This window comes from Heloderma suspectum, chromosome 5, assembly GCF_057233095.1.
Source record: "Heloderma suspectum isolate Gila_16-S chromosome 5, 16-S_ref, whole genome shotgun sequence".
In the NCBI taxonomy this organism is placed as follows: domain Eukaryota; kingdom Metazoa; phylum Chordata; class Lepidosauria; order Squamata; family Helodermatidae; genus Heloderma; species Heloderma suspectum.
Window position 1 is genome coordinate 114633339 of NC_139462.1, and position 27487 is coordinate 114660825.

General features: G+C 42.3%; 1 protein-coding gene across 2 annotated transcripts in view; it reads right to left on the minus strand.

The window, feature by feature from the left end:
- Positions 1-27487, minus strand: part of SLIT2 (slit guidance ligand 2) — a 376411-nt gene that overhangs the window by 57721 nt on the left and 291203 nt on the right. The window contains exons 20-27 of one of the 2 annotated variants that reach the window (XM_084857038.1): positions 25333-25499; positions 20109-20241; positions 18431-18499; positions 16843-16914; positions 16575-16646; positions 14589-14660; positions 12565-12728; positions 11325-11357 (exon numbers count right to left, since the gene is read on the minus strand). In XM_084857038.1, the coding sequence (XP_084713164.1) occupies positions 11325-11357; positions 12565-12728; positions 14589-14660; positions 16575-16646; positions 16843-16914; positions 18431-18499; positions 20109-20241; positions 25333-25499 (782 nt within the window). The remainder of the gene's footprint in view (positions 1-11324; positions 11358-12564; positions 12729-14588; positions 14661-16574; positions 16647-16842; positions 16915-18430; positions 18500-20108; positions 20242-25332; positions 25500-27487) is intronic. The other variant, XM_084857037.1, reaches the window with a different exon arrangement.

The following is a 27487-nucleotide window of genomic DNA, read 5'->3' on the forward strand; positions in this document are numbered from 1 at the left end:
AAAGAAAAAAGTAGTGTAACACGGGTCAGATGAGCAAAACCCCTTCACTGCTCTAGCATGACCTCCCTATTCTCTGCCATCTCAAGCATGTTGCCCCCAGCTTGGCTCATATGTGGCATCAGATCTGGCCTGGGAGAAAAGAGCCTGAAGCAACAGGGAGCAGGGGGCTAAAGTGGGAGAGAGTTCAGCAATCCTCACCTGCCCACACCTTTTGATATAAAAATTTAGAGCCACTCCACCTCTTGTTTACATATAAAACGGGCAGGCACATAAACAGACAAATGTGGCTGACCCCATCCAGTTTTGATCTCTCTCTCTCTCTGTCTCTCAGGATTGGAACTGGGGCTCAGCCACTGAATAGAAAGGAAGTATTTCTGCATTTTTTCCCAATCAGTTTGCATATTCATTTTTCTTTGCACTATTTCTGTGATTAATGGTTGTACACATGTGCTTTCCATATGATGAAAAATAATAAAAATCATCAGTTTCAGAGGAAATCTATAGACAAATGCCACTCTTTCACCTCTTTATGAAAATCTCTGTACACATGATTGTGAATGTTTTGTGTAAATCTTTTGTTTATCATGTCTCATTTATCATTAAATCTGTGTACTTAATACCATATTTTGATCATCCTGGTTATGTAATAAAATAGTTTTAAGAATGAAACGTTTCAATGACTAATATACTCTAGCATATAAATCACATCCTAATTATTTTGGATATATATGCATTCCTGTGTGGTTAGTATCTGATGAGATAAAACTGTAAAATACACAAAACCTGTGTGCTATTTAAACAAACAAAAAAGCACAAGTGATTAGACAATGGACAGAATTCTTATTTCATGTTGGTTGTGTTAGCTGGTCCCGAGAAAAACAAATATTCTACGATTTTATCTTTAACTTCAGTTGGAGCATTTTCTCCATAAAAAGGGAAGCCACAATTTAGAGAATGCAACTGTGGGCTGATCACTTGTGTTGTGTGTGCACGAACGTCTGGGCAAGTTTGCTCTGTATGGGAAAGATTCAAGCACAAGCTCACCCACAAGGCATTCCATATCTGCATGTAAAACAAGGCACATAAGTCCCTTGTGCTGCACATTTAGTCTTCTGGATCATGCCCAAAGAACATTTATTTTTTAAACAAAAAGTTAATGATCAAGAAAAGCACCTTTTAACCATATTTAGCCATGTTTAGCACCCACTATTCATGTTAGGCATTAAGCAGCACTATCTGTGCATTTGGTGACGAGAACACAGAGGACATCGTTTTTGCCCTCTGTTCTTGCAATCTAAACAATGTAGACAAGACAAAAGTGACTGGCAGCAAATGGAAAGGGAGAGGTTTGCTAAAGGAATGGGAAAAAATGAAATGGGCTATGAATCTGTATAAGTCCAGTAAAGATGCTGTGAAATTAGCAAATTTTGAGGAGTCATTTTACGGAGACAATGGAGATGACTGGCTGTATGGCACTCTAAACTCCTTGGAGAAATGGATTCAAATTAAATGTATAAAATACAAGTCATGAAGATAGACATGGAAGAAAGAGGATTTACACAGGGAGGAAGGGAATTAAGGGTAGAATGAAGAGGGCAGAGAAACTGGGGGAGTGTGGGGAAAAGATTTAAAAAGTAAGGATTAGGCGATGGAAGGTGATGTGGAAAGTAGCAAGGAATTTGTGCAACGACATAAGGACGGATATAAAATGAGAGCACAAAAATGTCAAACAAACTAAATGAGAGAGAGTAAGAGTGTGGAAAAGTCAGCAGAGAGGCAATGGTATTGCTAGTTAATGTCTAGGTGGAAGCAACAGGGAGGTGTGGGCAGCCGATGCACCAACGCTGAAGTTGGAAATGTGTAGTGGAATTGGTGTGAGGGGAGAAATAGAGGAGCTGAAGATGACTCCAAGGTTCATGCCTGAAATGCAAAGGAGATAACAATGTCTCTGAGAGCTATAAATAAAGCTTTGGATGCAAATAAGTCTACCTTCACCAATGAGGGCAGAAAAAGTTGCAGGAGAAATTGTAAGGAAAACAGTTGGATATATTTCACAGGACATGGTGAGAGAACTGGGACAGAGAAATTGACTTGGATTGGAAGTCCTCCAAATATGGAGAAGGTACAGTGAGAAAAGTGGAGAGCCAAAGACAGAACTGAGTAGGACCCATATGAAAAGCAAGATACATGAAAAAAAAGCCTATCACTAAAAGAGAACCTGAAGGAAAAGCACGAAAACCTTACTGCACATATCGAAACATTATGGGGAAGGATTTAGGAGGAGAGAATAATCAATATTATCCAAGACCAGGAACTGGTTGAGAGGAATTCAGATAGCTCTTAAAGAAAAAGGTAGTTGGGAATTTTCACAATAATTAGGAGTGTGTTTTGGATTCATCCAAATCCCAAACTGAATCAGGCTGATTCAGAAGATGTTCGAATTGAACTATGGCTCCTCTGAAGTGGACTAAATATGCATAAGAATATTTTTCTTATATGAAGAGCTTGAGAAGAAATGTATCAGTTTCTCTAGGCACACTGTCTGGATCTCTGCATCCCAAGGTTTTGTTAGCAATTTAGAGGGATGCAGAGATCCAGACAGTGTGCCTACATAAAATGATACATTTCTTCTCAAGCCCTTCATATAAGAAAAATATTAGGGGGAGGAGAGGGGGAAGGGAGAGGAAGGGGTATCATTTTGTGACTGACAGTTATAGCTACTAGTCCAGTGGTTCTCAACCTTCCTAATGCCGCGACCCTTTAATACAGTTCCTCATGTTGTGCTGACCCCCAACCATAAAATTATTTTCGCTGCTACTTCATAACTGTAATTTTGCTACTGTTATGAATCGTAATGTAAATATCTGATATGCAGGATGTATTTTCATTGCTACAAATTGAACATAATTAAAGCACAGTGATTAATCACAAAACCAATATGTAATTATATATTGTGAAATATAAATGAAATTTTGTCTTGAAGCATGGTGTAGCATGGGTAACAGTCTTAATATAACAACCCCAAATTGGGACTGGAGTATTGGACTGGAGAGGAGCAGATAGCATATACAACTTACATAACCCATCAGATCAGGCATGAACTCAGCTGGTGGAATTCAAGATGGTCAAAAAATAAGACACTTGGGTTGGGAAGTCCAAGAGCCTCCTCCTTGATTAGGTATCTCCCTGCTTGATTAGGGATCTCGGCATGTTGAAAGCCATCCTCTGTGGTGAGAAACTCACCTTCTGTCTAGGCCACTTTCCCCAACCTGCTGCCTTCCTGATGTGCTGAACAACAACTCCTAGCATCCCCAGCCTGTTCACTTGGCCAAGCTGGCTGGGGATGATGGGAGATGCTGTGCAACACATTGGGAAGGCACCAGATTGGGGAAGGCTAAGCACCTCATCATATTCTCAACACATGGAAAAAGAGACTTTGTTTCTTTATTATTTATTTCATAGATTTATTTATCGCTTATCATATTTTAAAAAAATATCTCTGAGCAGTTAAAGATGTCAGGAGTGGGGGCTTTGGAGAAAGGAGGTGGGGCTTCAGGAGAGAGTGAGCCCACCCCAACATCATCCTGCCCCCAGAGGTTGTCCCAGGAGGCAATCCGGCCCCTGGGGCCAGAACAGTTCCCCATCCCTGGACCAGAGTTCATTTCAACTCTGATGGTATGATTTTATCCCTCTGCATCTTTATGTTCTCCTCCCGGTCTTTTCCTTGTCCTTCTCCCTTACTCCCTCACCCCACATCTTGCCATTTGCTTTGTGTCATTGTTGTTGTTCAGTTGTGTCCGACTCTTCGTGACCCCATGGACCACAGTACGCCAGGCCTTCCTGTCCTGCGCTCTCTCCCGGAGTGTGCTCAAGTTCATATTCATTGCATCGGTGATGCTATCTAGCCATCTCACCCTCTGCTGTCCCCTTCTCCCTTTGCCTTCAGTCTTTCCCAGCATCAGGGTCTTTTCCAGAGAGTTTTCTCTTCGCATTAGGTGGCCAAAATATTTGAGCTTCAGCTTCAGTATCTGTCCTTCCAATGAGCACTCAGGGTTGATTTCCTGTAGGACTGACTGATTTGACCTCCTTGCAGTCCAGGGCTTTGTGTCATTGCTTCCTTAAAAAACTGAAAGTTACTATAAAAGTTTATAAACTAAAACACACACAGCAGTTGGAGGCAGATGGTCTGATCTCTGGCGCACAACCCACCAGGGCGTTCCCCTGTGTGTGCCCCACACTGAAAGCACTTGCACTTTCAATGGGGCTTGTGCAGGAGCATGTCTTGGTGGGTCAGGTCCCATGTTAGCATGAATTTGGTAGCAGGAAGAATTATGTTTGGATTTTCTGCTTCAGGCACCCAAATACCTTGGTCCTGCCCAGGAAGTGAGCCCCACTGTCAGTTCAATAGGGGCTTACTCTCAAGTAAGCTTACTCCCACATAAACACACATTTAATTGCAGCCTTAATGACACCCATAGCCCACCCACCCCATTTGACTGCCTCTCCAGTGTTCCCTTCCAACAGGGCCATTTTGCACATGCCCAAGACCTTTGCACATGCTCAAGAGGCCCACTCTGCATCTTCTCACAGCTGCAACTCTGCACATGCTCAGAGACACCATTCCTCTCTTTACGTAAAAGGCCAAGGCAGGGGCGGGAAGCAAGGCAATAACTTCAAAATCCACAGCTGGGCAATTGGGCAACTCTGGATAAAATCCAACTAAAGCCCTTCTTAGAGTAGACTGAATGGGACTTAAAACTGTCATGACTACCTTGGAGTTGGGCTCAATGGCCTTATAGGACCCTTCCTACCCTACTATTCTATGATTCTATGAACGTCAGTCCCATTCATTTCAATGCGTCTACCTTAAGCAGGGCTTTAGTTGGATTTTACCCAAAGATTTTGGGCTTCTTCTGATGGTTAACCTCGAAGGGTTGGTTCAAGACCGACCTCCTCATCCTCATCCCCATCCCTATCCTCTCTCGCCTCCTGGATAGGCCCGTCTCCAGAACTCTTCACATGGTCGGAGGCAAGCCCTGGGCCTGTTGCGGAGCCTGCCCACAAAGCCTGCCACGAAACCCCGCCGGTCCCGTCCAGCGCCTGGTGCCCCTCCGAGCTCACCCCGGAGCAGTGGGACACAACAGCGACGCCTTTGTGTAGCGAAGAGACGAGAGCGAGGCGAGACGGGAGCGGGGTGGCAAGGGAGAGAGAAGCCGGCGGGGGCGGGCAGAAAAGCCCCCTCGGGGGCAGCAGCTCGCCGTCGGCCCGATGCCTCCTCCACTCACTGTCAGAGCTGAGCGTATTGTAAGCGTCGCGCTGGCGAGACACGCGGTGCGTCCCGTCGGAGCCGCCGGGCTCGCTGTAATCCACCCAGCTGAGCCCTTCCAAGTTGTCATAGTGATGGTCTAGGGCGACCCCTGTGAAAGGGTCATTCGACCCCCAAAGGGGTCACGACCCACAGGTTGAAAACCACTGTTCTAGTCACATTGAAGGGCTCTCCAATCCCAGTGCTTTGGGGCATGAATGTCAAAGTAATATTGCACAATTTTGTTTTTTGCTAGTTCTCCTTCCACAACAACTTAGCTAGGGCCACTTCTATGCTAAGTATCATTTTCATAACAATTGCCCACAAAGAACATAGTAAGTGCATCCTTTTTTCTTTTTAAAGAAAATTCCAGACTCTAACGCAGGGGTATAGTACCATTTTGCCGTGAGGGGCCGAATTGCCCCCACTGGATCCTCTGTTGGCCTCAACTGTCACCTTGCGCTCCACCCATTTCAGCTTTCTCCATGCTGGGAGAGATATGGAGTCCTATGCCTCTCTCAGCATGGAGAAAGGGACTCATCCAGGACTAAGAGGAGCACACCAGCAGAGTCCCTGGTGCACCACATAAAAGGGGTTGGCTGCCACTGGGAAGAGTGACTGCTCCTCCCAGCACTAAAAGCGTCTCTGATCACCTGTATCCTTGCTGTTACCTCCGATCTGAGACCAGAGTCCCCTGGAGGAACCCAAGGAGGCTTGTATCCCTGCTTGCACAAAATTCCCTGAACTTCCTCATGTGCAACTTGGCAGGCTTGATCCCACCCAGAAGGGGCTTTTGTGCCTGCAATTTTCATCCAGTTCTGCCAAGGAATAAAACTGTTATTGGCAGTTTGCTTTTTTTTTAGAACATTTAATCCCTATGCCTGATATTTGAAAGTTTCGTCCCCTCACAAGAGGCTTCTCCTACTATGTCTTCGAATTACTTCCAATTCTGCCAAACAGCAAAAATGGTACAGCCGTTCACTGATCCCAATGATAGTCAATGGGAGGTATGAAGCTTCAGATAATTGAACTGAGATTCAGCCCCAAGGTGGCCTCCGAATCAGTTCGAGGCAAATTGGACTGTTTTCCAAATCAGCAAATCATGGTCTGAACTGAATCTTCTTGTGGTTGCACATGCCTAGTAATAACCACAGTGTGGAATGGATTAAAGTTTATTTATTTATTTATTTCATTTCTATACCGCCCAATAGCCGAAGCTCTCTGGGCGGTTCACAGAAATTAAAACCAAACAACACACAATAAAACAATTTAAAATATATAGAACATTAAAACCACAATATAACAATACAACCACAATAAAACCTAGCAGCAGTACAGGAGTTTAAAATGCAGATTTAAAACAGCAAAGATAAAAATTTAGAAAGCTAAAATGCCTGGGAAAATAAAAAGGTCTTCACCTGGCGCCGAAAGGAGTACAATGTAGGCGCCAGGCGAACCTCACTAGGGAGCTCATTCCAGAACCGGGGTGCCACAACAGAAAAAGCCCTCCTCCTAGTAGCCACCCGCCTCACTTCCTTTGGCAGGGGCTCACGGAGAAGGGCCGCTGATGATGATCTTAAGGTCCGGGCAGGCACATATGGGAGGAGGCGATCCTTCAGGTAACCTGGCCCCAAGCCGTTAAGGGCTTTGAATGTTAACACCAGCACTTTGAATCGGGCCCGGAAATGGACTGGCAGCCAGTGCAGCTGGAAAAGTACTGGTGTAATATGAGCTCGCAGGCCAGTCCCTGTTAACAATCTTGCTGCCCTATTTTGGACCAGCTGAAGTTTCCGGACCGTTTTCAAAGGCAGCCCCACGTATAACGCATTGCAGTAATCCAGAGGAGAAGTTATCAGAGCATGGATAACTGTAGCTAGGCTATCTCTGTCCAGATAAGGGCGTAGTTGGTATACCAGCCTAAGCTGATAAAAAGTGCTCCGTGCCACTGAGTTCATCTGTGCCTCAAGTGACAGTTCTGGATCCAAGAGCACCCCCAAACTACAAACCTGATCCAGAACAGGTTGAATATCACCTAGCCGGGCAGACGAACCACCCACTAACAGTACCTCTGTCTTGTCTGGATTGAGTTTCAGTTTATTAGCCCTCATCCAGTCCATTACCGTGCCCAGGCACTGGTTCAGAACAGCCACTAACTCACCTGGTTTTGATGAGAAAGAGAGGTAGAGCTGGGTGTCATCCGCATATTGATGGCACCTCAGCCCACACCTCCGGATAACCTCCCCCAGCGGTTTCATGTAGATGTTAAACAGCATGGGGGATAAAATAGAGCCCTGTGGAACCCCATGGCACAATTGCCATGGCACAGAGCAATAATCCCCCAGCACCACCTTCTGGAATCGGCCATCCAAGTAGGAGCGGAACCACTGTAGTGCAGTGCCTCCAACTCCCAACCCAGACAACCTATCCAGAAGGATACCATGGTCGATGGTATCGAAAGCCGCTGAGAGGTCCAGGAGAATCAACAGGGTCGCACTCCCCCTGTCCCTCTCCCGGCAGAGGTCATCCCACAGGGCAACCAAGGCAGTTTCCGTTCCAAAAACAGGCCTGAAGCCCGATTGAAATGGATCTAGATAATTCGTTTCATTCAAGAGTGCCTGGAGCTGTCCTACAACCACCCGCTCAAGCACCTTGCCCAGGAAGGGGATGTTGACCACTGGCCTATAATTGTTAACATCCTCCGGGTCCAGTTTAGGCTTTTTCAGGAGTGGTCTAATTACTGCCTCTTTTAAAGCAGCAGGCACCACTCCCTCTCTCAAGGAGGAATTTACAACCTCCTGGACCCAGCCGGACAACCCCTCCTTGTTTGATTTAATAAGACATGAAGGGCAAGGGTCAAGCACACAAGTGGTCGATCGGACTTGGCCAAGCACCTTGTCCGCATCCTCAGGCCTCAGTAACTGAAACTCATCCAATAAAACTGGACCAGACGGTGCTCTGAATGCCTCTACCAATGGAACTGCATTAATGGTGTCCAATTCATGACGAATCTGAGCGACTTTATCCTCAAAGTGCCGCACAAACTTGTCACAGCGTGCTACCGAGGGTTCCACCGTCTCTCTCCCTGGCCCAGAATGTAACAGGCTGCAAACCACTCGGAAAAGCTCCGCTGGACGACACTGAGAAGATGCAATGCTGGTGGAAAAGGACTGCCTCTTTGCCACCCTCACCGCCACAGAGTAGGCTCGATAGTGGGCTCTTATCTGTGTTCGGTCAGACTCAGCACAAGTTTTCCTCCACCTGCGTTCTAGCCGTCTCCCCTCTTGCTTCATTGCCCTCAGCTCAGGTGTATACCAAGGAGCTGGCCGGGCTCTGCTCAGAGGGAGAGGGCGCTTGGGCGCGATCGTGTCAACCGCCCGAGTCATCTCTGCATTCCACAGAGCAACCTGGGCTTCGACAGGAGCACCAGCCATACCAGCAGGAAAATCCCCCAGTTTGCTTGGAAGCAGACAAAAGAAAATATTGAAGCAGTGAAGAGTGAAGGCAACAGATATTAAACTACTGCACACACACTGCAGTAGTTTGAAGGGAAAGAAATCAAGGGTAGGGAAGATTAGGGTGCAGATGAAGTTAGTGCTAACCCAAGAGGAGCTTATTTGCTGCCTGGAGCAGAGGCAGAATCCTGGTGAGCTCAGGAGGGGCCCTTTCTCAGTAATTTGTGAGAGCCAGTGTGGTGTAGTGGTGAGAGTGTTGGCCTGGGAGCCAGGAGATCCGGGTTCTCCCATTTGGAGAGTCACAGACTCTCAGCCCAGCCTACCTCACAGGGTTGTTCTTGTGAGGATAAAATGGGGAGGAGGAGGAGAATGTAAGCCGCCTTGGGTTCCTTCCAAGAGGAAAAAAGGTGGAATATAAATGCAATAAATAATAAATAATAATTTCAATAATTCCCTCAAGACTGATGGAAATATCAGGGGATGGCATCATGGAAATGCAAGTCAAGAACACAGAAACAGCAGTAATGGAAGGGGGAGGAAGGGGAAGTAGTTGGTGAGAATGCATACCGAAGTCTATCAACTATTTAGCAGTGAAAATGAAGGGAAGGAATGGATAAGGGGAATGTTTCAGGAACGAGTTAAAGGTAGGGATGTCAGAGAATTCTGCCACGGACTCCAGTGAGGCCGGATTCTTTAGAATCCGCCCCCCTGGAGTCTATGGCGGAACGGCCTCCCCACACCACCACCCCGCGGAATCCCCCCAGGATGTATCTACCTGGTGGCGGATGCGGCAGCGGCGGATGAAGCGGTGGATGAAGCAGCAGAGGCTCCAGCTGCTGCCAGGCTGCTGCGGCTGTAAATGGCAGCCGTCGCAGTGACCGCCATTTGCATCCCTACGCTAGCCCATGATAGGCTATGTATATACTTATGTACCCTATCACAGCTAAAGCGGAGATGCAAATGGCGTCCCCTACGCCATTTGCGTCCCCGCTTTAGCCGTGATAGGCTACGTAAATATTTACACAGCCTATCACAGCTAAAGCAGGGACGCAAATGGCGTAGGGGACGCAGGACGCCATTTGCGTCCGCAGCAGCCCAGCAGCGGATGAAGGCCCTGCTGTGGATCGGCCCGGCCGGCCGGCGGCTCTGCGGCCCGGCCGTGGAGCAGAGCCAGCCGGGCAGGATTCTGGGGGTGAGGAACGGATTGCCTCCCCCCTGCCGTCGAGGATTCCGGGGAGAGGAATGGATCGCCTCCCCCCACCCGCGGACCCCAGCAGAGCCAGGTAACTGGGGTTTCGTGCACCCCTAGTTAAAGGTGAAAGAGACAGCAAGCAATATGACTGAGGAAGTCTCTGAGAGCAGAATTGTTTGATATAGACACACAAGAAGGGGAGCTGCAACAAATGTTTTTCTTCAAGATTCTTAGTCTTCGTTCACAAATATTCAGTAGAATGGGAAAAGGGGCAGAGGAAAGAGATGTGCTTGGGGAACTTGAGAGTCAGATCAAAGACAGAGGTAAGAACACCCCTTATTTTATTTATTTATTTATTTATTTCTATACCGCCCAATAGCCGAAGCTCTTAGTATGCAACTGAAACACAAGATCAAAGAATCAAAAGATGGCAGGAAAACAAGAGAACAGAATGTAAGGGCAACAGCAGAAAAGTATTGATGAACTAAGTGTCCTGGAAATGAAGGCTGTGGTATCAACAGTATTAGCGAGTGTGAATATCTCTTAGCCCAGCTCAGATTCTTACCTGGGCCAATTCCTGTGGTGTTCATGGAACAGGTGTGCAAACCCTTATCCACTATGTGTATTAAGTGCCATGTGATATGACTGGCTCCATGTGGATATCTGCATGCCCAGAGACCCAAATTACGTGATTCTTCCCATTCAACAAAGAAAGGAGATCATGTGATTCTGTTTGTGTGGAATGTCAACATCATATGTTACTGTTACAAGGACCCACCCCTCTGCTACAGGACCTGAATCTAGTAGGTTCCTTATCTGGGTGTTAGTCCTGACTGCTATAATTTAAAAACAAACAAACACCGAAGTAGAGAACTGAATGGAATTCTTAGAAAGGACAGGAGGAAGACTATAACCATACTCAAGTGTAGGAGTAGGAGAGGAAGACAGCAAGACATTTTAAAAATTAGAGAACAAAAGCATGTAGTCAAGGGATTGGAAAGCTCATCAATAAAAATACTAAAGCTTCCAAATATAAAGAGGGGACAGAATAGGAAAACAAGGCATCGAAGTCACTGAGATGACTGAAGAATATAGTGAGATGGTAACATACGGGGAGATGGTTAATTTAACAATTATAATTTAACAGGGTAAATAATCTATAGCTTTAAAAGACCAAAATGTTACTTAGAATGCCAGGAGGTACATATGCTATAGCACATAATAAAGAATCATCCATAAAAATTATCCAAGCAAAGAGCAGGGAGACCAACAACATGCATGTCTTTGGAAAAAGGGTTGCTTGAGAAACATAGAGGGGAAGTCAGAAGGTCTTGTCTTGAACAGAAATCCAATTCAGGGCACTTTACACTCTTACCTGGTGTAAGAAAACCACAAGGCCCTGGAATCTCTAGAGGCAGGGTGTGGATTGTGAAATGCCAGAAGTAAAAAAAATTGAAAGTCCATTAGACATGACACTCGAAAAGGAATACTGTAAATGGGCAACGGGTGAATATTCGATGGAAAGGTATCAGTGGAAATATGCTCTTTGCTCACAGTATTTCTAATAGATAAATTATGTGGAGTGTTATACTTCAGAAGGGCATTTAGAAAATGTTCTTTGAACTGGTTATTTTTTATTGTCGATTGTACACAGCTATACAGTATTATCACCCTGGTAATAAGATTTTTCATTTCTAATCACAGCAAGATTTTTGACTACAAAAGTAGCAAGATTTTGGTAACAAGACTTTTCGTTCTTAATTCTGGGCTTGTACACAAGGCCAAAGGCAAAGAACGTCCACGCCCAGAGTTCTGGAATTCGTAGTCATAGCAAGAATCAAGTCACACAACATCCTACTAGTTAAAACATACTTTCAAGTGTTCCCACCTCCTGTCTCTTTCTAGAACTGTCATATGACTAACTAAAATGGCTTAGTAATAAAGCAATTACAAAACCATCGCTTCCACGTGGATATTCCAGAAGTAGTAGGGGCCACAAGAGAACTGCTGTCTTCTTTTCCCCAAAGTCTTCTTTTCCCCAAAGACACCAATTATAATAGATACATGCTTCCTCTTTATTTTTTTAAGTAAAACAAATACAGCTGAGACAGAATTTAGAATATCCAGGCATCCTGACATTATGTGTGACTGCTACTTCACACATTACATTTTTAAGTGTACTCCCTGAACATGTAAAGCTGTACTTGTAAATACATGTGTAATCCAGGAACACTCAGATTCTGACTGCCTGCAGCTTTTTGTTGAGTGTACGGCGACTGTACGCTCATTGGCAAACCTGGGTTTGCCTCCACATGAGGTGTGAAATGTACAAATTCATTTAGAGAAAATGCAGTATATATCAGCAATAATACTTGGTGTGGTACTTCAGCAGAAAACTCCGGTAGGTGCTTTGCCAGTTGTCCCCATCAAGAAACTGGATATTGTTACATTTTGGATGACAGTATGAAACGTCTCCCTTTGGGTTATATGAAAAGGGGAGCATCCTGTATTGATCAATCAATACCTAAGGCAACTATCCTCCCAGTTAAGTGCTGTGTTCTAAAACTTTAAAACATACATGAGCATGACACTAATCCCCCCCGCCGCAACCATACCTTGGCATGTGAATTTCTTGGATGGAGTGGTGAGAAGTAGCTTGTCAGCCATTTCCCCAGGACCAGCACATCGGGCTATGCCTGGTTCTTTGTATTCTGACTTTACCCAGTCAGACAGCCACTGCATGTTACAATCACAGTGAAGTGGATTTGCTCCAATAGCACTGCAGAACAAAAAAAGCAGAATAGCTATTTCATATGCGCACTCTCTCTCTCTCTTTCCCCTAGAGTTTAAGTTAAATAAAAATGCCACAGAAAATAGTCCAAAGCTAAGGCTGCTGCATTAACTTATTCAAAAGCTGTAGCAAAGAGAACATGAAACTTTGGTTCAAAATGGGCTTCAAGGGAACTCAGAGTAAGCAACTGCCTGAATAATTCATTATAAAAGGCTTAACTTTAAAGAGCTAAATGAAACATTACGAAACAAACACGTTGTTCCCAAACCCATGTTCTCCTCACAATGCTCCCTGTGCTTGCAAATTTCCCAAATGCCCTCTCCTCTTTTTTGAAACCGTCCCCCCCGCCCCAAGTAAACCTCTGAGACTGGAAGAAACCCAGCTGTGTGGAAGAACAGCCTGGGGTGGGGGGGCATATGTCAGGGTAAAGAGGTGGGCATGGGAACATGTTAGCACCTCTCTGCTGCCCTGCAAATCCCTCCTCCACTTCATTCAGACACACATTACCCTTTGGAGCTCTGAGACATAAAAGCAAACTGGAATATCTCCAAACTAGCAACTTCTTGCGAGCAGTGCAATCTCTTAAGGATGTTTGGAAGCAAACTAATTATATTTTGAAGAAATGTGTTAAAAGAAGAACATACAATATAATTAGTGCTTCAGTGGAAGTAAAGAGGTACCAAAATGAGTAACGTAATGTATGGCCCCTGGGAATGGCTGACCATATCAAGTGTAGTGCAGATGTATTCTGTTCTATAGAAGAGATGTACTGAAAAAGGATCTTAAATAGTAAGGGATGAAGAGAGAAAGGAAACATGGAATAGAAATCTTGCATTTCCTTATACAAGGAGAAACCATGCACTTGTACCCTCTCTATGCAAGTAAAGAGCTGGACAATGTTTCACCCATCAATTGGTTATATTTACTATATTCCATGCCTGCTCCTCATGTAAAAAGAGGGGATAAAAAACCCTCTGTTCCCCCAAAGCACTCTTGTGATGAAAAGGAAATAACATGTGATATCATCAAATAACTAGGTGATATCATTAGAGAGAGCTATCAAGCAGATAGAGTCAGATTTCCGATGTAAACATTTACACTGTTAGCTAGTTAACATTTTATTGCAAACATCAGGTACTCAAATAAATGCTTGCAACCTTGTGAAATTAGTTAACAAATAAACAAACAAACCATGTTTTGCAAGAAGTCCAAGGAAACCATTACTCAAGAATTCAGTAATAAGCTCCTTTCGCAAACCACAATGAGACAGACTTGACACTCTTGACATCCACTAAGCTGTTTTAGTGGGCTGAAGGAACTCTGAGACACTTGTCAATTTCAGTGTTAATTTTTACAAGTCTTTCTTGTGCTTGCCTAAATATGACTTGCCCAGTTAGAATATTAATGTAAATACTAGCTTATGGATCATATTTGAGAGATAGTTGAAGGAACATTAAAAACTGGGGAAGAACCGAACACAGATAAATGTTTCTCCATGGCCCATCTCCCATTGGGAGCTCACCTAATAATTTAAGTTGTGCACCCTTTCCAGTTATGGTCATGCACCCTTTCTTGCTTATGGTCATGAATATTTACCCCATCTCACTGCTCAGTTACAAGACGGATTGCACCAGCAAACACATTCTTAAGATAGGGGAATCCAACTCCTGCAAGAATACATAGCTAAAAGTCTTATCTATGCATAGCATAGGCACATTACAACCAGCATTTCCCTGAACTACCTGATACATGTTTAGGATACGGGTGTTATCTCCCTAATATCCTTAACTAGTGAACTGTCCAGTCAGAATATTAATGATATTATTGGCTTATAGACTAAATACTCACAGATGGGATAATGCTGAAAGATCATTAAAAGCACCTTCAGGAACAACAGAAATATCATTGCCGTGTAAAGACCTATGCAAAGGAGAAACATTTATGTACCCAGAAGCAAATGAGGAAGTAGTTCTTTATTTGACGGCATCAAATTTACCACAGTAGATTTGCATTCTCAGTTCTTTGTAAGCTTAAAATCTTCCCCAGAATATTTCTTTGTAGTTTACTTTTAATCTGAAGAGAATGTAGCTCTCACTCTTAGAGACAGGAACAACATGTTGTGATTGCTTGGTGACTATTCCCAGAAGCTGAAGCCAACATCGCCTCATCCCATCTGCCCCGTAATGTTTAGTAAGCCCAAAAATGTGACATGAAATCATCACATTTGAGTGTTTTCTCACCCGTGCAAGCAGCAGCAAAGAAAATGGAGGAGACAGGAACATTTGCAACATGACAAAATTAGCGTGGAGAAGTTGGGCTGCTGCTTTCGGTGATTGCCAAGCATAAGATGCAATACATAATTCCAGCCAGACAGAAAGAGACACTCTTAACGGGTGAACAGGATTTAATTGGAAAACCACAGTGTCATTTCCAATAATCCTAACACTTTCAAAATCTTTCCAGTCAAACTAACAGTTTACAGATGAATACAGGCTATTTTTAATGACATGTCCACTGTTCATATTTACATACTACTAAAGACTTATTTGACTTATCTGCATAAAATAAACTTTGCTCTAAACACAGACATGTTAACTTTTAGTTCAGTTCAGTAACTGCTAGGTATAGTTTGAAAAAGCAGGCACACAGTGAACCGAACCTTATAAAGGCACGGGATGAACTGTAAAAAATCTGTGGTCCACCTCACTGTCGACTCATCCCAAGCTAAGCATGCTTTGTACCAGTGGGCAGAGGAATGGAGGTATTCTGGGAGGGTGACAGGGCCACTTGCTATCCCCATTAGTGTGAGGCTGAAATCAGCCAATCACCTTCCATAACAAGGCTTCAGTAGAAGGCATAACAACAATCTGACAGCAGAAGCTGGGCTTCTTTGAATGTGTGTTGCTTTTAAAATTTAGGAATGTCTATTATGCAATATAATGGATAACAGAATACTCCACTTCGCAGAACATTCAGATGAAAACATTCCACCACTAAAACACCCTGATTTAAGAGGATACTGTTTGGGTTTCTCTTTCACTCTACTTGTGCTTTGGTGACAGATCCAGGGCAACAAGATGACATGATACAGCTACTTATCTCTCACCCTAATGCAACAGGAGTCCATCCTTGTTTTCTGCCTGATATGAAGTTCTGCTTGCAATGATGGGGACAGAGGGAGAGAAGGAAGTGAAAGGGCTTCTGTGTACTAAGGTGAGAGATTTGTATCATGTCTTCTTGCTGCCCTGTGCTGTGGATAACATGTCTTGTTCTAACAGGTCAGGAGAGTTGGCAGTCCTAGTTCTCTATGTCTCATGACTACAACTCAAGAATGAAAATGGCATGTCTTTTACTGTGCACCGGAGTTCTTACCTTATAAATTGTTTGTCTACATGTAGCACTGTTAATTATTTACTTATGGAATAACAGCAGTTTAATTACTAAATCTCAAGTCATTATGGCTTGATGCCATCAGATGCCATAGCAATTATCCCAATAAAAAAATACTAAGGCTCAGTTTGTATAATACCTGAATGGTATAGATGGCACTGCCCACAGCTGAATCTCCCACCAGTCTGATAATGTATGAAACGGCAAAATCACTGGAGGATGGATCATGTGGGAAGTTCCCATACAATTACCCCATATACCCTAGCTCCAGCAATACTCGCAGAGGAATTTCTATTGCCAGATGTTGCCATTCATGATACTATAGTAAAGTGGGATAAAATCATGGCAAAGGGACAACCACACTGTTTGAGTAATAATATAATTCAGGTTGAATCCTCCAAGTGGCACACACAAGCAAATGAAGAACAGAACACTACTACTTACAGCAGCCTAAGTGATTTCAAGCCATCAAATGTTCGTGCTGGAATACATCTGAGACGATTGTAACTGAGAATTCTGAAAGTATACCAAGAATTAATGTTCAAACTATAAACCACAAACTACACAGCTGTAAGTAGACCATTCCAGTTTGCAGATTGTTTTCTTTGCTATAATCACGCACCCCAAATCCAGATCAGCTAGTAGCTTTATTATTAAAGATGACAAATACTGTACTCCTTTAAAACTTTTGTTGCCAGACATATATACTTACAAGGTAAGCAGCTGAGTCATGTTGCTGAAGCTCTGGTTAGAAAGTGTGCTGATTCTGTTGTTACTTAAATCTCTACAAAAAATAGATTCAAAAATTCTTTAAGTTATCACACAAATGTTGAAAAAACAAACCCTATTAGTAAATGTAGTATTATTAATGTCTTATTCAAAATGTCATTCAGTTTATATTGCTACATGCAGTGTAGGAACCCAGCAAGCATTTGACGTGGATAGGACTAAAACCAAACAAGAACACAAATAAAACAAAAGCTAAAAAACCCAAGCCAAAAAGAATACAAATATAAAAAGAAAAAATCCAGGTAATTCCTGGATTGTAGTAGACTAGTTCATACAAACACTGTAGTATTACCAGTACTTGCCTTTGTGAAATAAAGGTAATAACTATACCAGAATAGTTTCTAATGTTACTTATAGCTCTCTCTCTCTCTCTGAAGACCTGTGTTTATTTTAATGAAAACTGTATATTTGTTCTAGTGAAAAAATGGAAGTCTTTGCGATAATGCAGATATGCATGCAACATTTCTTGATTTCTGTATTTTAAATTCAAATTATGAATAATTCTGTTTCATATGATGGATATTATGCAAACACATTTTGATTTTATTTATATATAATGCAATCTGATAAACCTGGTTCCAGTTTGATATTCTCCTGAAGCTTAGCCTGGAAATTGCAGTTGTGGCTGAAATTACTTTTTTAAAAAATTCACCAACCTTCTTAGAAAGACTCCTCTAAAGAAGATAAGTGGTGCTGCAATTTCTCACTGTTCTCTCACTGTAACATCATCTTCTGCTGTATTACCCTGTTCCAAACAAACTATCCCTATTTCTCTCTGTAATTGAATTCATGGAGGGAGCAATCCTATGGCCACTAGACAGCGGATAGACGGCCATAGGATATAGTGTTTTCCGGGAAATGACCTCCCCCCACTTCTGCGCTGCCTCAGAGGCAGCACGGAACAGCCCCGACCTGCGTGCTCACAAGAGGAGCACAGAGTGGCTGAGAAGAGGCGCGACTGGGGTGTTCTGGGGCGGGGAGGGTGGAACTGCCTGTACGACACATCCTATAAGGTGTACAGCAGCTGCCTTTCTTACTGCGTGCTCCTGTGGCTAGACAGTCGCAATTGGCTGTCTAGTCATAAATGCAGGGCAGGAGAGCAGAGGGAATGATCCCCTCTGTGCTTCTCCTGCCCTGCTTTGGATAGGCGGTCACCTCCGAGTTTGGATGCGGCCGCCTATCTCGATAGGATTGCTCCCTTAAATGACTTTATGCTCTCTAATACTGTACTTCATCTATGTGACAAGAAACTACACCCAGCAAACACCATGGTGCATTTTGTGGGATTCTGCATCTTTTGGAGAGGATAATGGGGATTTCTGTTTCCAGACTTCCTAATGAGTTGTGCTGTGATTGGTAGACTAAAAGTATAGCATTTCTAAAATGTGGACTAGAATTATAAAAGCTAAAAGGTTCAGTACACGTTATGTTTTTATTGAAACTATTTCGTTTACTGAAAGAGCAGAATTTGAATAACCTCAGCATAGAATGCTGCTCTGAAAGCTACTCACATAAGAGTTAAGTGCTTGTAGTTTGAAAGTTCTTTGGGGACAAGGGTAAACTGGTTTCCATCCAAGTAACTACAAAAAGAAAGATAGAATGCAATATTATTTAATTGAAACCATTAATACTTACTTTCATGATGACAATATTCAGAAGTAAAGCAATAAAAAGGCCCATGCTAGATACTTTCAACTTAATAAATAAAATATTGGTGTTGCAGCTATACTTGCCTACAGTTTTTCTTCTTTTAGGGATCATATGAAAACTAGGGAATAGATGAGATCAACCACCAGTTTAACAGCCAGATGCACACCTGCACACTTGTTTAACAGAAATAATTTTACCATGGTGAACCATTATTTTCTATTTAATGCAAACACATCTGGCCTGCTGTCCCAAAAGGGTATTAGTTGTATATCAGTATTGCTTTATAGAGTGTAATTATGAATAAAGTAATACTTGCTCAGTGTGGAAGAAAAATGGCTACATTTACTAGTTACTTTTGATCTTAGCTGCAACAGTGAGGCAGTTGGTCTTTAAAAATATGTCAGAACTGGGTGAATATCAGGACCTGATGTCATGACGTGGGGCAGATGCTGGGGGGTGGGGGGTGGGAGCAGACATCACCATATTGGTGCCCCATGAATCCATGACATCCACTGTAGTCCTGCTTGAATTCTGGGTGTGTTCAGGTCCCACTTGGACAACGTTTAGAAGTATTGGATATGCTATGTTTCACCATCTTTGTAAAATTACAATTGGGGGAGGGGAGGGGGGATTGGTCTTATTAATAGAATCATAGAATAATAGGGTTAGAAGGGGTCTATAAGACCATCGGAATCTTATTATTGGAATCTTTTTAGCCCATATGGTCACTGTTCTGCGAATATCCAAGATATGGGTACTCAGTGTTTCCTAGCTTTCCAGAGCTTTCGTCATCTTTGGTGAACTTTGGACTGGGTAAGGTGAACATTCAAGTAGTCTTTCACTGCTGGTCAAAGTTGAAATCTGGGGCAAATTTGTTTCATAAATTATCCAGTACATCAAATTATATATTTCCTGATCAAATAAAAGGGTCTTCTCCCAGTCTTGACGACAAAACAAATACAACTTCAATTGAGTCTCCCTGGGTAAGATGGGGCACCAAAACTGAAAAGGCACTCTCTTTGGTCACCTGACTAACCTCTGAATGCATAGGACTAGATGAAGGGCATTAGAGGACATCAAGGTTCAAGATGGTCCTTTAGATACTCAGGCCCAAAGTCACCTAAGGCTTTAAAGAGTAAACATTTTGAATTGTTGACAAATAAAATATATATTTAGGCAATCCATAAATTTTCAAGGAAGATTATGAATAGGTACCATTTGGTTAAAAAGGTTTCTGGTTTAGTTAATCCCTTGAAAAGTCAAATTTGAAATGGATTTTTTCCCCATTATTGCTTCATCGCTTGTCCTAAGGTACCAAGAGGATGTCCAATGTTTGGATAGCTTCAGAAGAGCCACGTTCAAAAGGATAGGTACTGAAGTATGAACAAGATAACCCTCAAAAATATTTTGCGAACTGGAATAGGTTCTGGAGTAGAGGATTGCCTAATAATGCTACTTACTTGTCAAAAGCACTCCCATCATTCTTGAAACAAACATAATTGCTGGAAGTTTAAAAAAGGAAAATCTTGTACTACTTACAGTTCAGTTACATCTTTTGGGATGCCTTTGGGCAAAGTCTTCAAACCTTTGTTGCTACAACGAACTACGGTATCTAGACAAGTACATTCTGCAGGACAGCGGGAGAGTGGAGAGCAACTGTTGTCATCATTTCCTAGTTCATAAAAAGAAACATAAATATAAACCTTGCTTGGCCAAGGGCACTTAACACACCCGGCAGCAGCACAATAATTTAAGCTATTATAGATATAAGTGTTCTGCTTGCAGGTAGCTCTGTCAATAAAAACAAAGTTAAAAGCCACTATAACTTCAATTATGTTTTCAAGTACAAGCTTCCACTATATAGGGACATACTTCTTTAGGAACCCCCCACCCCGCATCATGCCCTTGATGCTACAGTTACCAAAGGAAAGGCATAGCATGAATCATACAGGTTTAATACCATAAATAGGATGCTTGCCCCCAGGATTGTCTCAGTGATAAGCCATTACAAACATGAAGACATTCAAATCTGGGCTACAAATTGGCTTCCCTGGCTGCCAACACATATAAAGAAACATGCATTGTAACATAAATATCCTTGTCTAATAACAGAAAGCATACAAACTCAGTTAGTGTAGCAAAATTTTTCCTGCGACTAAGCTCAGACAGGTATTTTTCATGAGGGTCAGGGTCATCATTATGAAGGGCCCACCAGGGCATGGACCCCGGATCTTTTTTTGAGCTGTGCCCTGGATCTTTTGAGCTGTACTAATTGCCATTTTTTTTTTACATTTTTCCATTGACTTGCATTGGAAAACAGAAACGGCCATAACTTTTTAAATTTTGTATGATAAATATATGGCATTTGGATATCTGGTAGCCCCCATGGAGCTGATTGGACCTGCCAAATTTTAGGCAGTTAGGTACAGTGGCTTTTGTGCTAGCCACGGGTAAACTTTCCTTTTCTCAAAGAATAAAACAATAAGTAAAAACTGCCAAGGCACACAGGGGATTAGAGATCCTAAACAGAAGGTATTTAAGGTGACCATGAGGTGGTCACTATCCCTAATCTCTGGTGTAGGGTTTTTCTGAGGTGCAAAAAACCCCTCTCCCCTCCCCCTACTTTTCTGCTCTTACATGCCCACTGTTGAGAGATTGCTTGCAATGAAATTTTGAAGAGGGAGAAGGAAGAGAAGAACTTCATGTGAAATACTGGTATTTCACACAGCACCTAATTTTACTGCCCCAAAGTGGAACCTTTGGCTTCTGCAGAAGTTTAGTAGCTTCAGTACAGCAAAGGACCCAATCAGCCTCCACAAACTTCTTTCTCCCCTTCCAATTTAATTTCTCCTAAATAGCTTTAGGACTCAAATTATTTCAAAAGGAGGGTTAGGACTATGTGGCATCATGATCGAAGAACTGCTATGGCTTTTAAACAGGTTCTACAGTTTAAAAAAAGCTAGAAAAAGTCCTCCACCACCTCACCTCATAAAGTTCATTTAAGTACATGAAATCCTTACAAACCCTCCACAGCCTTCGAAATTCCTCCGAAGTACTACCTCTCTGAAAGGAGCCACTTGGCTTAGGAAATTCTCTCTACACCCCCCCCTACATTTCCAATCACCATTTTTCTTTTCTTCTTCCCTCCCCTATCCTGTTCTTTCTTTCTCTTCTTTATTCTACACAGAGCATATCTTGAGGAATTCTTAAAGAGAATTCTCTTTGGTGGGCAAGAGAAGTTCTGAACTGTATTTGACTTTATACAAACAGACAAGAGGGTTGATTTTTCTCCTTCTCACTCAAGCCTTTGAGAAAAGTGGGTTCACATGGTTGCAGAGAAACAAATCTGGGGCTGTTTTGTTTGTCAGTTGCCATTATCCAGCAATAGGAAGGGCTGTAGCTCAGTGGCAGAGTGCATGCTTGGCATGTAGAAGGTCCCAGGTTCAATCCCCAGCATCTCCAGGTAGGGCTAGGAATGGAATCCTGCCTGAAACTCTAGAGAGCTATTGCTGCCAGTCAGTGTTGACAATACTAGCTAGATGGACCCAGGGTCTGACTCGGTATAAGGCAGCTTGCTATGTTCCTATGAACAGAAAGCTTTAATACAAATAGGAGGTTTTGGTTTGTTTTTTTTTAAGTGGAGGGAAGATAAATACTGCTCATTTATACAATCCTATGTATGCCTAGTCAGAAAGCCCATTATGTTTAATGGGGCTTACCTTCAGGAAAGTGTGCATAGGATTCCAGCACGAGTTACTTTTGTAGGGAGGTTTGTACCTTGATGTGTTTACTCAGAGCATGTTTACTCAGAAATAAGTCCTGAGCTGTGAGCATGGTAGTGCAGGCTTAATACAGTGCCTACCCAATTCCACCTAATGAATTGACTACCCTTTCAGCTCAGTCCTATGCATGTTTTGTCATTTGTGGGTTTAGGTGTTGTTTTTTGCATGAACTCTAGCTTCAGTGGTGAGGGAAAGGCACTTAGTACATGCTTAGAGTTTCTCCATAACTTAGCCCTAGTTTTGAAAACAGACTCATTGGCTGAATCCTGGTAAAGTCTTGGCAGAAATGGAGTTATGGGGAGGAAAATACAATAACAGCTTGTGCATAACAAGGAGGAGGTAGAGAGGAGTTGCACAAAACAAGAGCTCTGTTTTTATGAAGAGTTGCTGGAAGGTGGTAGGATGAGGAGGGATGGTTGCATGAAGGGGAGTAAAATTGGTAGGGGGAGAATGTAAGTGCTCAGTGGTGAAAGAAAAGCATTCTGCATATGCTCAGAGGCACTCTCTATTTAAGAACATAAGAAGAGCCACGCTGCATCAGACCACATCTAGCCCAGCATTCTGTTCACACAGTGGCCAATCAGATGCCCATGGGAAACCCACACGTAGGACATGAGTGCAATAGCACCTTCCCATCCATGTTCCCCTGCTGCTTATATTGGTGAAATGTAAATAAATTCTAGTCATTCTAAATTTGCAGGCATGTATATCCTTCAAAAACTTTGCAGGTTTCTTGCCTGGGAGACACCTCTAATGACCAATGCATTTTCATACAAATTTACCCAAAAAACTATTGGGGAATGGGTGAAGGGAAAGCAAATCTCTCCCTCCCCAAACTGGAGAACTCCCCTTCCACATGAACTGCTGCACTTATCCTTCTGAAACTTTGCTGGTTTCTTACTTAGGGACAACTCTAGGCTGTCTGTAATTTTCAGAACAATGGGCCACAAGGAAAATAAGGACAGACGTATGTCCTCTTTTGGAGCCCTCAAAATGTCAAAGCCACCCTTGCACAAAAATCCTTGTGGCTATCATTCTGAAATTTGGAGACATGATCTCTTCTGATGGGGCAATGAATCCTGAAATGTGTATCCAATTCTTCCATGTAATAAAAAATGTATTGGCAGTTCCCTTTAAAAGAAAATCAAAATATAAACCCTGCACCTATTTTTCTGACATTGGGCAGATGTAATCCCCTTCTAGGGGGCTACTATGCCTGAAATTATCGTCCAGTTCTGACCAAGAGAAAAAGTTACAATTTTTTAAAAAATTTCCCATGGTAGTCAACAGGAAGCATAAAGACTCATTTTTCCAAACCCTGACTCAGGTTTGGTGCTGAGCTGAAATGGTCCGACTACAAATTGGCCCAAGCAGAAGTGGGATGTTTTCCAAAATACTGAATCGGGGTCTGAGTTGAAGTGGGGTGGGGGGTCAGTGCACACTTCTTATGTATGTATGTAATCTATATATACACACAAGCACACAACATGCACACACACACACATATATATATATGAGGTGCGCTTAGACTCAGAATATATATATACGTATACATACATACATACATATGTTGTTGTTGTTCAGTCGTTAAGTCGTGTCTGACTCTTCATGACCCCATGGACCATAGCACGCCAGGCCTTCCTGTCCTCCGCTCTCTCCCGGAGTGTGCTCAAGTTACATACATATGTACGTATGCGGAAATGTGTGTTATGGGCCTGTGCCCCGGATCTTTTAAGAACCTAGCAATGCCCCTGGTGAGGGTCATTATATAGGGGACACTGGGTAATATAGTGGACTATGTCCTCTATAGCTCTTTTACAGAGCACGAAGAAACATTGTTCCCATGGTAATTTCTTATAATGACCATCCAGAAAGGAAGAAGACATAATGTTAAACCTTAGTTCTGTAAAGGCAATTCTGCATGGAGCTAAGGTAATAGCCTCCAAATAATTAGGTTTCTGATGGTCTACCTTAATACATGGATACAGCCTAGAAAATCTCGACAAATGGATAGTTAGCATACCAGTCAAAGAAGCTTTCCTCTACATGAGGAGACTTAACTGAAGTTTAGACATTGACTGGATTGAAATCAGTAACTATCAAGATCTCTAGCAAGTGTATGTAAAGATGAAACTCGCTTTTGAGAGTTTAAGGGTGAGTGAGCTATAGAGACCAAATGAGAAGATGGCAAGGTTGACATTCTATTATGGAAATTTAAGAGCTGAACTTGTATTCTTGCCTGGACTGTAGGCCAACCCACTTCTGCACAGACATACACAGCAGGGGTACCAATAGGTAGAGCTAATACTTTCTTTGGAAAGGAATTTAGTTTGATTGTCCCAGTGAGAGACAGGGAGGAGTTCAGCAGCCCCACTTCCAGGAAAATAAACTCTCTTTAGAAGGTCAGAGGAGATGCCACATTAAAATAGCCACAGCATCTCCAATTCTGTCATTCATCTTTTTCTGGTGGGGTGGGAAGGATGAGTACAGGTGAGCCTGAGGCAATCTCCTGATTTCACCTAAGGAACAATCCTAGGGAGAAAAGAACAGGCCCAGTATGAAGTCAACCTGAAATATATATTTAATCTTTGTGTGTTTCTACCATACAAAAATATGGCTGCTGCTCATAAGAAGAGATATTGTTGAAGGTAAAGCAGGTATTACCAGCTACCCATTCTGATATCACCTCAGCATGGAAACTGTGCCATGTGTCTCCTTCCTGTTCTGGTATATCAGAAGTGTCACAAGGGAGGAGTCCATGTTAGTACTGCCACCACTCCATGGGGGTAGTCATGTTGCTAGTTCCTTCCATGTGACCTTTGACTTCTGACGTTACTAGAGCAGTGCAAGAAGACAACACAGAAAATATTGGAAGAAGACTTTAAAACAGAGCAGAAATAACAGGTTTAAGTTACTTCATACAATACCACTACAACTACTTTGCCCCGGTCAACATTCAGTGTGCGAGCTGCATTTCTTACCATCATCACAAGTGAAATCCTGAATGGCAACATCCTGTATAGGAATTTCTTTTAGGAAGTAGGGTTTCTGGCAGCGAGGATTCCCTGTCACAATGCGCTTCTTCCGCAACCACTCTCCCAGCCATGCTAAGTGGCAGTTGCAGTTGAAAGGATTGGCTAGGAGGTTTCTGATAAGCACATGTAGACAAAACATAGCTCAATTTCAAGTGAAGAAAACGTTTAAAGAAACACATTCACAAAAACTAAGATACCCTTTTTTTCAATACAAAAAGGCAGGATTTGTTTTACTAACTTCTCTGACTGTGTTTATGTATTCTCTACCACATAAGCATAGATGAAATTCCTCCCTCAGAAAAATCCCCTCATACACCAACCAAAGTTCAGGACAGCAATTGCTGTGTCTGAGCTGAGAAATCCTGATACATCTTATTTAGAAATAATTTAAAGGTGTCACAGATCTGACTTGCTGTGAGGCTATCTACACATGATAATACAGTAATTTAATGTAGAGATGAAGGCTGATTACTTTATATTATTAGCTTTAACCTGACAACATCTCTTTCATTAATTTGCCTCCTCAAGATTTCCATCTTTTATTTGCTCCAGAGAATAGGTTTCCCATCTAAACTGACAGCTAAGTTGATTACATGCCAGTTATAAAAATGAATTTACTTCCAGAAGTCTCAGTGCTTTTGGCATCTTTTTGGCATCTCCACATTTCAGCAGAGGCCGTTTGACAATTTCATTATTTATAAACATGCCATCTTAAATATGCACAAATTAGTCATTAGCTGTAACTTGTCACATTTTAAGCAGGAAGAGGATTAAGTATGTTGGGAATTACATTCTTTCCTACCACAGAAATCTGAATTGTTAAGACACACTACATTTCTTACTGTCCTCTTCTCCCACCTCCAATCTTTATCTTTTCTTCCACTGAAGGAGAAATATATTTAAGAAAAGTACATTTCAAATATATCCATTTAGATTGAAATCCTATGCACTCTTATCTGGGAGTAAGCTCTATTTAACACAGTGGGACTTACTTCTAAGTAAGCATGCATAGGATTGCTCTATTAATTGTTTTCCAACTTAAAATAGATTTACCTCAATGAAGCCACCCTGCAACCTGCATTAGGAAAACAGCACTAGAATTGCCAACTCCTAAACACACAGCTTGCTCCTAACAGCAACTTGGCATATTATGCATTTCCTATCACTTTCTATATATCTGGTTGCTGTTAAAGCATGGGAACATGGGCAGTAAAAAATGTTGGCAACCCTATGTTGTACAAGGGCAATTATCACAACTCATGGTTTTGTTGTTGTAAGTCTTGAAGGTCAGACTTTTTAAGGGTTTGATGACTTAAAGTCATCTTATTAAAGTGGACACCTTTATATACCAGTGACAAGGGCTTCCCTAGAATTGATTTACCTTGAATTGCATGTGAAGGAGAACAGCTGAAAATGCAGCTTTTCTCACCACAGTTTGTAGTATATAAGAAACCACACATCCCAAAATTATCCTTTCTATGCAGTTATTAAAATGTACAGGTGCTTGGCAACCCTAACTTTCCTGTGCTTCAGAATGGCAGTGGCATGTATCAGAGGACAATGTGTCTATATCTGAATATAATGCAAATTAATTAAACCAGTTTTATTGTCCTTTATTGTCATGTGACTTTTAACCTTCTTCCAAGGAGGCTTCATTCTCCATGAAAAAGCCAAAAGTTCAGACACAAAATCAAAGAACACACTCAGAAAACAACCAACCCCCACTTTGATATCGAACAATATAGGTCATATATCAGGCAAGGCATCATAATCTTAATTTGCCAGTTATCATTAGGGTTGCACAATTATTTTCTACTTCAACTATTTTGTCACTGACTAAGGAAAGAGCAGATGGTTGATTCTGATGTAACAGAAAGCAACAGACATATAAAAACAGGGTTGTCTGAGATATAACTGAAGTGTATTTGTCAGTAAGGACACACAGTAACCAATTCTGCATGCCCACACCAATGTTCAGGTTCAGTGCCCAACCAAACATCAAGTACCTGAATATGTGGATAAAGAAGGAAAGAGACAACACTTCCACTTATGTGTGGAGAAGTTTACATTACATGCAAGTGGATTTCTGTACTTGCAAATT